General features: G+C 37.4%; 1 protein-coding gene across 8 annotated transcripts in view; it reads left to right on the plus strand.

Moving 5' to 3' along the window:
• The window catches only part of pacs2 (phosphofurin acidic cluster sorting protein 2), a 94,621-nt gene extending 79,342 nt beyond the window's left edge, over nucleotides 1-15,279 (plus strand). For 3 of the 8 annotated variants that reach the window (XM_015385324.1, XM_015385326.1, XM_015385327.1), the window contains exons 18-25: nucleotides 756-864; nucleotides 4,624-4,656; nucleotides 11,537-11,579; nucleotides 11,992-12,034; nucleotides 12,331-12,466; nucleotides 13,969-14,192; nucleotides 14,315-14,428; nucleotides 14,722-15,279. In XM_015385324.1, the coding sequence (XP_015240810.1) occupies nucleotides 756-864; nucleotides 4,624-4,656; nucleotides 11,537-11,579; nucleotides 11,992-12,034; nucleotides 12,331-12,466; nucleotides 13,969-14,192; nucleotides 14,315-14,428; nucleotides 14,722-14,840 (821 nt within the window). In that variant the 3' untranslated portion in view covers nucleotides 14,841-15,279. The remainder of the gene's footprint in view (nucleotides 1-755; nucleotides 865-4,623; nucleotides 4,657-11,536; nucleotides 11,580-11,991; nucleotides 12,035-12,330; nucleotides 12,467-13,968; nucleotides 14,193-14,314; nucleotides 14,429-14,721) is intronic. The other 5 variants (XM_015385325.1, XM_015385331.1, XM_015385329.1 and 2 more) reach the window with 3 other exon arrangements.
• The last annotated feature ends 309 nt before the right edge of the window (nucleotides 15,280-15,588 follow it).

A 15,588-nucleotide genomic window follows, 5' to 3' on the forward strand; every position in this document is an offset into this window, starting at 1 on the left:
AATGGCACACATAACTGAGACTGCGCCTTTTAGTCCGGTGCGCCTTATGGTCGTGAAAATACGGTAATTAGCTGGATCAGATATTGATCTCATTGATCTGATATCGGAGGTCCAATCCACAGCTCATTAGATGGAAATGTTCTTTCTTTCTTTTCAATTTTTATTTGTTCATAAATAATTTAAACTGCATTCATACCTGTGAAAGTTTGTTAGCTTTTTATTTTTTAACTATATACGTGTCAGGGCTAACTCCTTCACTCACATGTCAAGATATATGGTTCATTCATCCAACAGCTGAGTTGGATCGGTATCAGATATCGGCCGATACGCTCAGCCCAGGTATGGGAATGGATCGGAAAAATCTCGATCTGTGCGTCTCTACTACAAGAGGTCTGTCAATCTGATGATGGTGATGACAAAGAAACCTTCCACTCTTGGAGCTCATCACCAAAGCTAAATTGTCAAAATAAAGGTGAAAGCAAAGAAAAAAGCTGCTTAACAGTTGAAAAGGGGGTTAGACTGGTGTCTCATTGATTATTAAAGATACCGTATACCTAATTTGAAAAGCCTTTTTAAAACGAATCATAAAAAAAACAATAGATATTTTTTTCTGTCTGGCTTTTCCCTCCAAACTGTGAGAAACAGATTATAATTAGTGGTTGTGACAGAATAATGTTTGGAGTATAAATATCTATGCAGGGCACGTTGTTTTGTTCTATTGCAGTCAGATAATGGGTACTAATCATCCTCTGCAGCTCAGGAGAGCCCTGATGTCGTGTCAAGGGTCAAGCAGTACATGGAAGGAGCTAACGGAGCCCACCAGCTTCCTATCGCAGAAGCCATGCTCACTTACAAGCAAAGGAGGTAGGATTTGGTTTTGTTTTTTCAGCCTAATTTTGATTGCAAGATAACTCACAGTGATTAATATCTGTAATATTACAGCTGAAATATGTCTAAAATGTTCTAAAAAGACTACCAAGGTCTCTGTGCTTCCTCTAACAAGTGGTTCTGGTGTAGAAATCATTGTGTTTTCAAAAGGCGGATTAAGATAGACTAGATTATGAACAGTAATACTGAAATGAACATTTACATATATCTATACAAAGGAAACTGGAAAAGATAAACAGTTTGCTTTTGCTGAGATTATTTTACAAGTTAGTTAAACTTACAAGTTAAAACTGTTAATAACTGATAGAAAATAGCAAAAATATAACTGCTTTCCCTTCAAGGCCGCCCTTTGGAAACAAAATGAGGTTAATGTCTCACTATTGGTATGGGGCTTGCAAAAGTAATGATGCACCTTAAGTGTTTTTCACAATCAACCACAAAATATCTTATATTTTATTGGTATTTTACATCATACACAAACACTAATGACATGTAACTGTAGGTAGAAGGATTTTTTATGTATCATTTGATGCGTTGCATGAAATAGTTCACTGCTCCCTGAGTTGATACTTTTTAGAACAAAATAATCTTAGCATAAGTCTGTACAGATCTATTTCTAGTGACTTTCTTTTCAAACAGCTGAAGCTTAGTTACCTTGCAAGCAATAGGAATTGTCGCAAGATGTGTGAATTTTCAAACTCCTAAAAATACATATTGCCAGGAGACAGCAGATGCCTTCGTCTCGAAACAGAAATGTTTCGGACCAATAAAATGCAGCGACGTGTATGACATCAGCGCATCAACCAGAGGCGGAAAGCTGAAGCAAAACAAACTACGCCTGTTTTGGCTGGAATACTACGATGGACTATTAGGGCCAGGCTAGAGTTCTTTTATTCATTCTCTCAAGGATAACGTCGTAATAATATGAGAATATAGTTGTAACATTATAAGTGTCATGATTTTATCAAACGATCTGACCCACATGCAGAAAACCGAACAGAGAGACCAGGGGAAGGTTTAACAGGTTTATTGTGAGTTGGTAGAGAGGAGTCCAGTGCTGCTCAGAACACTGGCGAACCGGGACTGAAAAGTGAAGGGGAAGATTCTGCGGTTAGTTCAGGCTCAGTGGGAAATTTGTGTCTTTGATTTGAAAAAGGGAATAAAGGCAACAGGACTCATGTTTCCAGAAAAAGGTGTCTTTCTTTGAATCCAGTCGCTGTGGGTTGTTCCAGTAATAGACTTGTTCGTTGGAGGGTGGACAGGGTTTACCCAGGTTGCGGTGTTTCCTTGAGGAACGGAGGAGCTGACTGCCAATTAGATTTCCTGCGGTACTTGAACGGTTTCTTGTGGAGATGAATCCCCTGCTCAGTGTGAAGCCCAAACAATCCTTTGGGGAAAAGTAGATCCAAACCACCAGTTTGAATCCTCAGCTCAGTTTGACGCTCAGAGAATCCCTCTAGGGGGAGAAGGTCCAGAACATCCAGTTTGCAGGATGACTTCCTACTGAGAGGCAAAGACAAAAAACAGCAAGGTTAAGACTAGTGTTGCGCCGATACCATTTTTTGGCCCCGATACCAATACCCGATACCTGGCTGTGCAGTATTGGCTGATACCGATACCATAATAAGGTAAAATAATTGCCATCATGGCTTCATGTCAAGCTGCTGCCTACCTTTGTGAAGCAGGAAAAAATCTAATACAAAGTGTATCCAGTAGAAGATTTTATTGCTTACCAGGAGTGGGTGACAATAGTTGAATAAACTTTTGGCTCTAAAAATGGTATCAGTCCTATTTGTTGGTACTCGTCGATACCGATACCACCATTTTAGGGCAGTATCGGGGCCCCGTCCGATACTGGTATTGGTATCGGTGCAACACTAGTTAAGACTAAGGTTACAAAAACTCAGTTTGACTCAGCAAAACTCAGCTTGGCTAGAGTACCCAAAACTGGCAAACACTCTGGCGTCGAGGTAGTGACAGTCAGCAGCTTAAGAGTCCTCCGGTAATGAGGCCACCATCCGCAGGTGTGTGAGAGGACCAAAGAGAACCAGGCGCCTCCTGGTGGTAGAGGGAAAACACACAAAAAACACAACCCACACAAACTGGATTCCTAACAATAAGAATAAAGTCATAACATTACGAGAGTAAAATCTTAACATCACAAGAATGAAGGAATATCATGAGAATGAATTAACATTTCCACGTCATTTAGTTTAGCTATATTACAACTTTATTCTTTTAATATTACAACTTTTTTCTCGAAAAAAGAAAAAATCTCTAGCCTGGCCCTAATACTCCGTCCTAGGAATGCCCTCTCTCTCCTTTTGAAAAATTAGCAAACTCTGCCAGTTGTATAACAAATTAAGCAGCTACTGCTGCTGTGATTGGCTAAAAAACCCAACATGGGAGGCAGGTACCACATCAGCTGGAAGAATTGTTCTGAATGTCTGAATTTTTATGGGATCCTTCCCAGATTGATACCTGTAGTTCAGTTTGAATCCAACAAGGCACCAATCTTGGCCAGGTTAGAAGCTGAATGAGTTCATTTAGAACCATTATTTTTCCAGGAAGAAATTCATTGGGATTATTATTCTCTTTAACAAGGATTGGGAGCTTCTATCATTTGAATGTTTCACTTACTTTCAACCAGCTTAAGAAACTGAGTTTTTTAACAAATTGACCAGCAAAGTTGCACAACCTGTGTGTTGGAGGCTACCTCTGTGAGAATGTGTGATTTGACCGTATAGTTGTGCTTTATTAGGTGTTTATCCAGGGCCGCCCTGCATGGGTGGGGGGCCAACAGGGGTCAGTGCCTCTGAAGAAATGGTCCCGGCCCTGTTATGGCCCCTGCTCTGAAGACATAATACTAAAACAATCTCTAATGACGACATTCTCTGGAACAGGCGTAGTGACATCTTCTTCTTCTTTGCAGCTCTGTTTTAAATATTATCTAAAACCTAAGGTCATAGCTTCAGTCATATTGAGGATCACAGTTTGTATCCACTAAATATTATTTTGAAAGAATTTTTTAAAAATACTTAAAAAAAAAAATTCCTTATAATTTCTTAGTTTTACTCATGTTTTAATTCTGATTTAGTTCAAACTGGAAATTGTCGTTTAAAATAAGTTAACAATATGTAATAGTCCTGAGCTGTGATTGTACATTGACACCATAGTCCAAAGAATAGCTTCATTTTATCTTTTAGTAGATATTAATTTAGCAATTAATTATTTTGGCTGATTTTTTTTCTTAATTTTAGGTAAAAAATATTAGCATTCTCAAACCAATGATGCAATTGCAAAAAGCATGCTATTTTAATGAAACTAAATGATGTTGAAATGTTACTTCATTGGATGCACAGCCACAAGTGGCTCTTTGCGTCTGTTTCTCGCTCAATATATTTTAAACGATAAAGTATTGTTTTTGTTTTTACTTCATGCCTTTCTGTGCTCCTATTGGCCCAAACTCAGGCCCCTCTGGTTGGGTCCAAAACCTCCCAATGAGACCACCTGCCTTCTTTAGAGCCCCTAACTAATTTTAAAGCATTAAAATATATATTTATTATTATCATACATAATAAAACAGTGGTGGTTGAAACATGGAAAAATGCAACAAAAAAGGGGCATCCTTACTTTATCAAGACACTGTATGTGAGCGGTATTCTGTCTTATTCATCAATGTGTGGGTGTGAATAACATCTGTTTTGCTGTATGTTTTCTTTTTTTATCTTAAAGGAAAAAGAGCTTTCATTTTGATTTTGCCATAAGGTATTGTGGTCGATTGAGTTTATTTCCTGCATTGACTGCTGATTCATGAGCTTTCTGTGTAGCTTTTACCCATGTCTGCCTTTGTCGGAGCTTGCCACCTTAACAGCTGTCTTCAAAGTGTTTTTACTCAACAGGTTATGATTAGATTCAAAAGTAACCGAGCCGGGGCGATAAAACCACATTAACTAATACAAACTGAAACCATGTTACTATCAAGTCACCTAAAACAATTTTAGATATAATTTTACTAGGAAAAAAAAGTTATTTGCTAAGCGAGTCTTTAGCTGAACAAAATTCAAACCTTTTAAAAATCTAATTTTAACAGACTTTGGTTTAATTAAGTGTAGATTATATGTTTCAGAGGTAGAAACTGATGCTCTAAAAGCAACTCTAATTTGTTGTATTTTGAAAGATATCTCCTATTGCAGGGGTTGGCAACCTAAACTGTTCAAAGAGTCATACTGGACCAAAAAAATAAAAAATAAATAAAAGTGTCTGGAGCAGCAAAATGTAAAAGTCTTATATGCGCCTCCTATGGAAACACAGGCTCTAAGCTCACTATAAAAAAGGACTTCATTGGCTTAGATGTATAATAAGCATTTCCTTATTAAATGTTTATCCTGGAGCAGTGGGTAGCACTGCCGCCTGCAGCAAGAAGGTTCTGGGTTTGATTCCCAGCCTGGGGTCTTTCTGCATGGAGTTAGCATGTTCTCCCTGAGCATTAGTGGGTTCTCTCCGGGTACTCTGGCTTCCTCTCACAGTCCAAAAAGATATATATATATATATATATGACTGTTAGGTTAATTGGCTTTTCTAAATTCTCCTTAGGTGTGAGTGTGTTCTTGAATGTTTTGTTTGTCTGTGTCGCCCTGCGATGGAGTGGCGACCTGTCCAAGATGGACCCCGCCTCTCGCCCGTAGACAGCTGGAGATAGGCATCAGCACCTCTTGCGACGCCGCTTGGGATAAGAGTGAAGAAAATGGATGGATGGGGAAAAAACGGATCGCTAACTCGATCTGTGAATGTTTTTCCATTATGCAACAAAACTAGCAGCAGTAGTGGAATTTGGAGATGCAATCCACTTCTGAAATCTATCTTTGCTCTCCTCTAATTGCACTTTTTCTCTCACTCCCAACTTGGTGGTCGGCTGCATATTTAGCATTCCCTGGAAATGCCTTTCCTAATTACTCTTTTTGTATAAAAACCTCTCATTACAAAGCAAACATGCAGGCAATCCTTCTGCATTGGTAATGAAAGCAAATGATTCGATCCATTCTTCTTTCAATCCTCCGTTCTCATCAGTTATCTTCCTTTTTTCCCCATTTTGGATCCATGGCCAGAGACACACCCGCTGCTTTGTGTAGAACAGCCACCTGCCTGGCCCCGCATCACGCTAAAACATGTGTTGACAGAAATGTTTAGATTTATTGTTTAACTTTATGTATTATATATTTTGGTACAGCATTAGAGACATTGTGAATCTTTGTTTGACCTCCTGCAAACCACATTAAAACAAAAAAAATCCATCTTTTTCCATTTTCATACATTTTCGAAAAAGCTCCAGGGAGCTGCAAGGGGGGGCATTAAAGAGCCACATGAGGCTCTGGAGCCGCCGGTTGCCAACCCCTGTCCTAGTGTAATAATATTTGGCCGTAATGAGAATCAGTACATTAGAAGGAACAAAGCTCACAAGCCTAGGAACACCATCCTAATGGTGAAGTAGCACTATGATGTGTGCGTGTTTTTAGCTGCAGGACAGACTAGTGCTCCTTAATTAAAAGATGGCTGCATGTTGAAAGAAAGCTTTGAGAAAAACAAAACAAAAAAACTACGTCTTATGATATGAAAGTAAAGGAAAGTAAAGCTTTGGTAAATATGTGTCAACATGGTTGTGAGTTTGCTTGAGGACCCAAAGTCAGAGATTAGTGAGGCAGAGATGAGTTCTTGTAGGTTTAAAGCAAAACTGAGGCAAACATCCAAAAAACACAAAATACTAAGGCCCGGATTTATCAAGATCCAATTTTGCGTGCAGTAATTTGCGCTCGCAAACTGGAATTTTGCGTTAGGGGCTGAACCATGGTTTGCGGGTGATTTCACAAGAGTGATTGCGTAACTGGTGGCAGGTGCAAAACTGTTGGAGACGCCCTATTTAAATGATGGTTTTGCGCGTTTTGTGGTTTGCGGCAAAGTAGTTTGTAGTTTGTACAAACTAGTGCATTAAGACATTTAAATCTTACAGTGACACCCCCACCCCCTCCAAAAAAAAAAAAAAAATTATTTATATATATATATATCTCTTGCGACAATAACCGCTGCCATGTGTGCGCAATTACGCATACAGACCATTTGCACCTTCTTTTGAAACGTGTTAAATATAGAGTCAGATACCGTTAGCAAAATTGCTTTCAGGTTTAATAAATCACTTTGCGAGTGCTAAATTAATATATTTACATGTTCTCCTCCCACAAGACGCACTTTTGCGTGTAAACGCCCCATATTGCATATTCATTGCAGAAAAAGTACTAAATGGATAAGAGGCGCTATTTAGCACGTTTTAAAGACCAAATCCTTTCAGCACGCTGTTGATAGATCAGTTTGTACATTTTTTAGCGTGCGCAGTGAAATAGCTCACGTTTTTATACACGCAAACCTTTGATAGATCCGGCCCTAAGATCCAAAAAAAAAAAAAACAGAAACCATCAGGGAAAACTCACATGGGGAGCCAGAGATGTAAAAGCAACAAACAACAACAAGTAACCAGCACTGAAGAACTGCACTGGGAGAGTATATATGGGAGACTGAACAAAGACTGGGCTAACCAGATGATGTGGAGCAGGTGTGGATGGAAGTGACTAGAAGGGAGCTAGTGGAAAGGAGACAGGCACAAGGGGGCGACAGGGAGTAACTAAAGACTTGCTTAAATATAACACAAAATGGAAAATAAACCAAAGATCAACAAAACAGAATTACTTTGATAGTGAAAACTAAAAACTCAATGTCCCAAAAGGGGAGAACCATAACAATAATGGCCTAAGTGACACTAAGCCTGCCACCATATTAATAACAAATTAGCTTAAAGGGATCATAGAATGCAGAACCGAGTTTATCTTAATAGATGGACAACGATAGTTCAGTTGGTGAAATGGACGTACAGAGAAGTTCAAACCCAATCAGCACCTAATTTCTCTGCAAATCTCACTATTCTAAATTTCCAACATGTGGTGAGAGGCTCCGGTTTTGCTCAAGTTGTGCGATTCCAAAGGATTTATAGTGCTAAGGTGACAAATGTCAGATTTCAAATGTAAAGAAAATAACCCAAAAATTATCTGTAATCATTCAGCTTATTTTGCTAAGCTGTAGTTTAGTCTGATGTAAATATCCAGTTTCAACTACACCCAGTTTAAAGGAGTATGATGGAATAATATCTGCTCTTTATTTATTCATTTTTAATTTTACAATATTTATGCCTGTTTCCTAGAAAAAAAAGTAGCTCACTAATATTGAATGGAACTTTATTTTGTTGTTTTTTAAGCTATTATTTTCTTTGTCAGCCTCTTGGCTGTGGGCTAAAATGATCATTTAGGAATTTCTCTAGGTAATTGTTTATCTTTGCTTAATAGCATATCTTATATAGTGATATGTTGTCGGATAAATTATAAATAAACATACACACATATTTCTAAATGATAAACATTAGTTTTTGAACTAGTAGGAAAGACGCTGATTAAGGTGGCAGGAGACCAATCTGTGTTCCCTTTCATTCCTGTTTCTTCATGATTGTCCTTTTTTAAGGTCCATGCATCATTTTAACTTGTTTTTATTTTATGATAAAAATAAAACAGAGAGCATTTCTCTTTATTCTGAACTAATTCATCTATTGTAAGTGATTTAGAGGAATCCATACAAAATTATTTACTCTGAATCTCACAAAAAAAGAGCGTAAAGATGCATGGACCTTATGGCCATTCATGTCTGTCTGTTGTTTGTCCTTCTGAGTGTAGAAAAAAATGTACATAATAAAGATTATGTGGCGATGAAGGTTTATTCAGTCATATAATTGCACACCTACGCCGATGAGATTCACATCTTTAAGCTACATGTTTCGCAAACATCAACATCTTTCTTGGTTAGATATCATTATGATGACTAAAATACATGTTGGAATACTTTTCAAATAACCTACAAAAGAGGGAAATTCATCTGAAATGTTTCTCTAAAAAATGAATAATCCATCAATCCACCGCTTTAAAACGTTTCTGAAGGTGTTTTTTTTTTATATTTAAGTTTTATACATTTTTACTTCTGTTTTAGAATTGATATATAAGTAAATATACAGAGTTGTCATTCTGTTAGGGGACAGAGGGAAATCATGTTGCTGTGTGAGAGAGCTAACGTTAGCAGTTAGCGCAGCTAGCATAACAAAAGCAGCATCCTCCATAAGAATGTAGATGTTTACCTTTACTGTGTGTGAGGTGTCCAAAAACCTTTCAGAATGGCCAGATCCAACATGCTTTTAGAAAATATGGAGACTGAAGGTTTAGAAGGATTAATCTGTTGTAAGAACATCAGCCTTTCTGTTACCTGCAGAAAGTCTTGCTCTCTCTCTCTCTCTCAGTCTGAATAAACCAGAAACATATTGTACTAAATGCAGTTTGACTTTAAATAGATTCTTGCATTTCTCTTCTTTGACTTCATTTTTAAACTCCTCATAACAGGGTAAGTTAAGTCTTCTTCACTCTGCAGCAGCTTCCACATCGAAGCGTGTGGCTGTCAGAGGGGCTCTTTAGGGTCCGATTTAATGTCAGATTCCACCAGGGAATTTCTAGGATAAATTTATGAGGCCAAATAAAAGCTTTTTTACCAGAGCTGAGGATCGTTTCCATCAAAGATTATTATTAAAGGTGTGTTAGGAAGGAAATGAGTTGTGTATATCTACACACAGGCATCAGCTAACTCAGAGAGCCTCTTTATTGTTGTGTGAAGAGTTGGACTTGGCGAAATATGCCCATATATTCGCCAACGTTAAAGATCAAAGCATCTAAACACGAAGGACAATAATCCACCTGCATTAGTAACTTTTAGACCATTAATATTGAATATATGAAAATCATTTTAATTCATCATGATCTAATCAAGACTCAGGCAGACATCTGGCTATTGTTCCTCTGCTGCTCTGAAGATGATTTCTGCAGAATTGTGTTGGAAAACTTCACTTTTACAATCTTTAGACCGTTTTCTCTTTCTCTCCCCCTGCCTGCATCTGTAGTCTCTCTATTTCTTCCCTGGGGGGGCGATGGCAGGTTTCCTCGAGGCAAGAGCAACAACCTTAAGCATTAACAACCTGAAGGACCATAAGGGAAAAAAATAAATAAATAAATAGATCATCAAATAAATGAATGTCACACAAATAAATACTTATACTATTAAATGATTAAATGTAGCATTTATTTATTTAATGCATCATAAAATATTTAAATTATTAATATTTATACATTACTGATGATTGAATGTCTCAAATATTTAAAAAAGGAAATAGTTAATAATGTAAAAAAATACTAACATATATGATTATTTTACTCTCTTTATGAATGTATTAATTTTATGTCTCTTGTGCGGCAGTGTGACCATTCAGTTATTGAAAACGTTCACTTGACCTATCAAACAAAGTGGGCGGGATTAAAGCAGACCCTGACCTCTGATTGGCAACTTCACACAATTAGTAAAAATTGACTCTAATGTTTGCAAAATCACCCTTTAATCATTTTTTTTTCCACTGGAAAATGTCCAAATAAATCCGATAACTTTTAAGAAATCATGGTTTTCTGGGTGGGTGAGCGACTCCAGCTTTTATATCCTCAGCTGGTCTAAAGTTTCTCTAACCTGCTGAGCAGAGAGCTTAACGAGGCCGTGCTTTTAGGAAGCTGCCATGATTAGAGATCCCACTAAAGTTCAGCAACTGAAGGGTTCAAATGAGAGTTTGGATCATTGCTGCACAGAAGCCATGATATAAAGACTGATATTATGATATGTGCTTTTAAAATATATATAAGAAATGTATTCAATTATCACTTTGGGCATTTAATCACTAAGTAGCACATTTTATAGTTTAATGGTAGAATTTATTACGTAATGATGCCTTATGAATGATACATTTATTATTTTGATACCTAACTAAATGTTGGTATTTATTTCATGATCTATGTATTTATTTATTTTTGTCCCTTCTGGCCCTCCGTATAAAAACCACTTCATATTTAGAAAACACAAAGCTCCAGTTCAGCAGCGCTTCACTTTGCTATTTTTCTGGATGTTGTCGGGAAAATAGCTGTTAGTGTAGAGGGGTTATGCACTGCAGGTAGTGCATGGACCTACAGAGGTTTTGGTTGTAGGTTGGTGCTCTTCCTTTTATTTGTTATGCTTGCCTTATAGACTTGCTGCCTCCTGAATGCCAAACTGACTTGGTTTAGTGTTATATTCTGTATCAGTTAATTGCTTTTTTTTTCTGGCCACAAGTTGCCTTTAGGCTTGCATGTTTTGGCTCTCTGCTTTCCTGCTTAAATAGTTTTGCCACAAAAATCAGTAGTAAAATAAGAGTTATGGCAGCATGTGCATTTTAAATAACCAACCCGATGTTGGTTACATTAGTTTAAGATATCAATCAATTGATAGCAGTATCTTAAAAAGTTAGCATTCACATGTCACGTAACACTAGATGTTAATGCTGACAGGATGTGGATGCAATTGCTCGAAATTGGAATCTTTTGTAGTAGTTAAATTTCCACAGCCAGGTTTTGGCTGCAGTTTGGACTTTTATTTCATCATTTCTTTCATGTGTATTTGTCATACTAATCATTCAGTCTTTTTGGGCTCTTTCCTTTAGCCCTAATGAAGATTCCTGTCAGAATTTCATCCCATTCATCGGGGTAAGTAAAAACCTCATAATGCACTGCAAAAAATGATCTCAGAATAAGTAGAAATGTCTTAAAATGAGTTTATTTGCCCTTACTTTTAGCTGATTAATACGGTAATCTGCCAATGGAAAGAGTATTTTTAAAATAAAATGATTAGATATAATGGAAATAAGACATTGGAGATATTTTCATTATTTTAAATGTAAATCATTTTGGCAAATTGTCCTACTTTGATGCTCTAATCAAGAGAAAATGCCTTTACTTCTAGATTTGACTGACTTAGATTTAGATTTTTCCAGTGTTTTTGTTTTAGGTTTGTGTTTGTCTAACTGGATATATATTAGTTCAATTTATTACTACCACTTGGCGGTACTGGTTGGTTGAATACTTTTTCCTGTTGTTGTTCCTCTGTTAATTTCTTTAGATGGTGAAAGTTGGAATAGTGGAACAAACTTCTGCAGCATCAGGCGAGTACTTGTTAGACTTCATTTAAAGCTGCATAACTCAGAAACCCATCAGAGGCTTTGGAGGCCGTAGAGTGTTAAGCTTTGCTCTAGTCAAACTATTTCTCTCCAATATATTTATGAACAGGCCTTTTAGAAATGACTATTATTGAGGTATATAAAGGTTCCTAAAACATTCTCAGTTTAAAGTAGTTTTCATTAGATGCCAGAGAAAGTACAAGAGGAACAAATTAATAAATTGGATAAATGGCTCAAACAGCTTTGCATCATTTTAACTGCATTTTTTTTTTTCCTTTTAGGAGATTCTGATGATGCAGCACCTCTGAGCTCGTCTCTGCTCTCCTCCACCCCTCCTCAAATATCGCCTGCTTTCAAAGAGGCTTCGCCAACGCCACCGTCTTCACCCTCCATTAACACCAGCTTCTGTGCCCTTAGGTGAACCGTTTGGAGAGAAATCTCTGTTTCTTTATGTTTTTCTATAGTTTTGCTTTTATTTGTTCACCTGCGTGACTCCATTTTCCTTTTTCCTTTGCACTAACTAGGGCTGTAAACAAATGCTTGGCTTATGATTAATTGTTAATTCACAGTTTATTAGACTAAAATTTGTTCCGTCTGATTGATTACATGTTTAGAAGAAATTGTAATGTCGCCACCATCCCCTAGGGGGCACTGCTGTTCTTTTTAAGCAGAGCCTTGTGCTATGTTCAAACTAATGCGATTTCAGTGACAAAAAAATGCCTGCTGCTTCATTTTTGATGCTTGTACACATTAAGATAAGAAGCGTGTCAGGAGCGTCTTTGCAGCAGCAGCTGCCTCAGCCGGTCATCTCTTGGGGGTTGAATAAAAAATGTGAACGTATTTTGTTGCCAGGTTTTTACATTTTCAGTTAATTTAGGCGTTAATAAACTGTTTCAGAGGAGAGATCCTAACTCTCTGCATCAGCAGTGCTGTGTCTGTCTCCCTGCCAGCTCCCAGATCAGCTTCTCTCATTGGTTGATGAGGCGTGTCCAGCAGCTAAAGTTCAATGTTTCCAACTCCAGCATGCGCCTCAGATGCTCAGAAGCTGATAAGGCGCTGCTTTAGTTGCTCAGATGCGTCAAGACGCGCTGCTCCTGCTGCTCTAGACAAGCTGCAGGACCTTTGGACGCGTTTTGATGCTTATCAACCATTGACTTTGCATGTAAACCGGCTGCTTCTTCTGCTCAAAGTGCTTCCAGTGTGAACGTAGCATAACTGGTATTAGCAAGAGAATTAATGCCAAAGCAGAAACATGACTCAAACCAGAGTCGGGTCCAGGGTTATGTTCACTGTTTCAGGGTGACAGTGATGAAAATTACACTTTATAAAGCTCTATTTGAAAATAAAGACTCTCAATAAACCCTTGAGTTATAACCTAAGTAGTGCCCCTCTTATTCGTGCTTCATGGCGAAGCAGCTGTAACTTCTTTGCTCTGCTATGATGATGAAAGGGAATTTCTTTTCTCATAATATATGTTTTTGTTTATTTAGTCATTACTTAATATAGCGGGTGCTATAAATTATTAAAATATAATTATGTACCTTTTTTCCCCTTTTTAATATTATGGAAAAATCCTCTTGATACAAGAAAAAACTTTTTTTGTTTTTAGAAAATTATAACTTATCAGTTAATTGTTCCACAATTGATAAGATTAATCAACAGGTGGACAACAAATAATAATTCTAGCCTTTGAGGTTTTTAGCTCTGTATCTGTATCACCTTAAAAAATAAAACAGTAAACAGATATAGAAAACATTCAACATTTCACATTTGGATTTACATGCATAAATCTCAATGTCAGCAAGCAATAGAAAATGTGAAGTCTACACATAGATAAGCTTTTTTTTTTACGTAAAAAGCTGTTTCAGATAAAATCAATTTGTTAAATTTGTGAGTTCCTGTGTTTTCCCTGTTTTTAGCAGCTCCAGCAGTGGGGCAGAGCTGATGGGCCTTCAGGTAGACTACTGGGTGGCTCCAACAGAGAGGAAGAAAGACGTGGAGAAGCGGGACCCCTCTTCTAAAAACACTCTGAAGTGCAATTTTCGCTCGCTGCAGGTCAGCAGACTTCCACTTGGGGGTGCAGAACCAAGCCCCCAGCCCACTATGTCTATGACCGTAGTAACCAAGGAGAAAAATAAGAAGGGTTTGTTTCGTCTTTATTTAATAATCATGCTTAAAATGCAGTGATTTACCGTGCAGAACGCAGACTGATTCTGAATCGATCAGTTACTAACAGTGTGGATTTCTGTCGTCACGTTCTGACAGTCATGTTTCTGCCGAAAAAGAGCAAAGACAAGGAGGTGGAGTCAAAGAGTCAACTGATTGAGGGCATCAGTCGCCTAATCTGCACCGCCAAACAACAGCAAACCATGCTGAGAGGTAACTTTTAAAAAAGCAAGACTGTTTTAAGTTGTTTAATTCTCGTTTTTTATTTGTGTTTTTTTTTTTGTGAGCTGAAACATTTCAAAGGGATTTCTATACGATTTTCTATATCATTGAATCAGCACCACACACACAAGGTGCTGCACAAGTGTGCACCATGTTCCTTTAATTTTATAAACCGGCAACAAGGCAGGAAAGTAACAATTAAAACATTTTGAATTTTATTTATAGCTTGGGATTAGTTTTAGTTTGATTAAGTATTAATGTTCTGTTCTCTGTCTTCTCTGCAGTGCTGATTGATGGCGTTGAGTGGAACGATGTCAAGTTTTTCCAGTTAGCGGCTCAATGGTCCTCACACGTCAAACACTTTCCCGTTGGGATCTTTGGCCACACTAAAGGCCCCTACTAGCAGCACCTTGAAAAGAGACTGAACAAAGGAGGACAACCCCCCATTTTCCCTTGTGCCAAGATTTGAATCCCTCCTTTTATTCTGCTGTCTTAAGTTAAACTCCTGCTCTCCACTGTTGCTTCTGTCCGATTATTTAATATTAATATTTTTTTATTTATGTAAAGCTGCCAGGTTAAAATTACTCTGCTTTAAAAGCTGCTGTTTTGTAGACCTTTGACAAAATAATGTTCATAAAAGGCTTTTAACCTTTAACATGTTGAGTGAGTCATCGGGTAGACTTGTGTTTTATTTTTCGCCGTTGTTTCATTTTAATCGTTGTGTTTTTTAAAGGATTGTATTAAACCAGCAAAATGAGTATAGTACTTAAAGAACACACAAAAAAAACAGAAGAGAAGTGGCAATCTGGGTTTTTTCCAGGTTTTATTTGCCCAGATGTTAAGAAAAAAAGGTGCAATAGAACTCTGTAAAATCAATGAATTGAACTGTCATTGTTAAAAAAGGATTTTTTTCACTCCATACATTCACAGTTGTTTTATATTTCTACCTCTATAACTCAAGATTAAGCAAGTGTTATGAACATAAATGAAAAATAACTTTTTTAAATGAATTAGAATACAAAAATAATAAACAAAGTGAATCATTGGAAGGGTAACAATCGAGGCTGGGAGGCTTCAAAGATGTGCTTAAAACCTCCTGGCCAGCAGGGGGCAGTAGATATTAACGCAAAACATAATCCTAAAAACATTGT

Source organism: Cyprinodon variegatus, unplaced genomic scaffold, assembly GCF_000732505.1.
Source record: "Cyprinodon variegatus isolate N-32 unplaced genomic scaffold, C_variegatus-1.0 Scaffold336, whole genome shotgun sequence".
Taxonomy (NCBI): domain Eukaryota; kingdom Metazoa; phylum Chordata; class Actinopteri; order Cyprinodontiformes; family Cyprinodontidae; genus Cyprinodon; species Cyprinodon variegatus.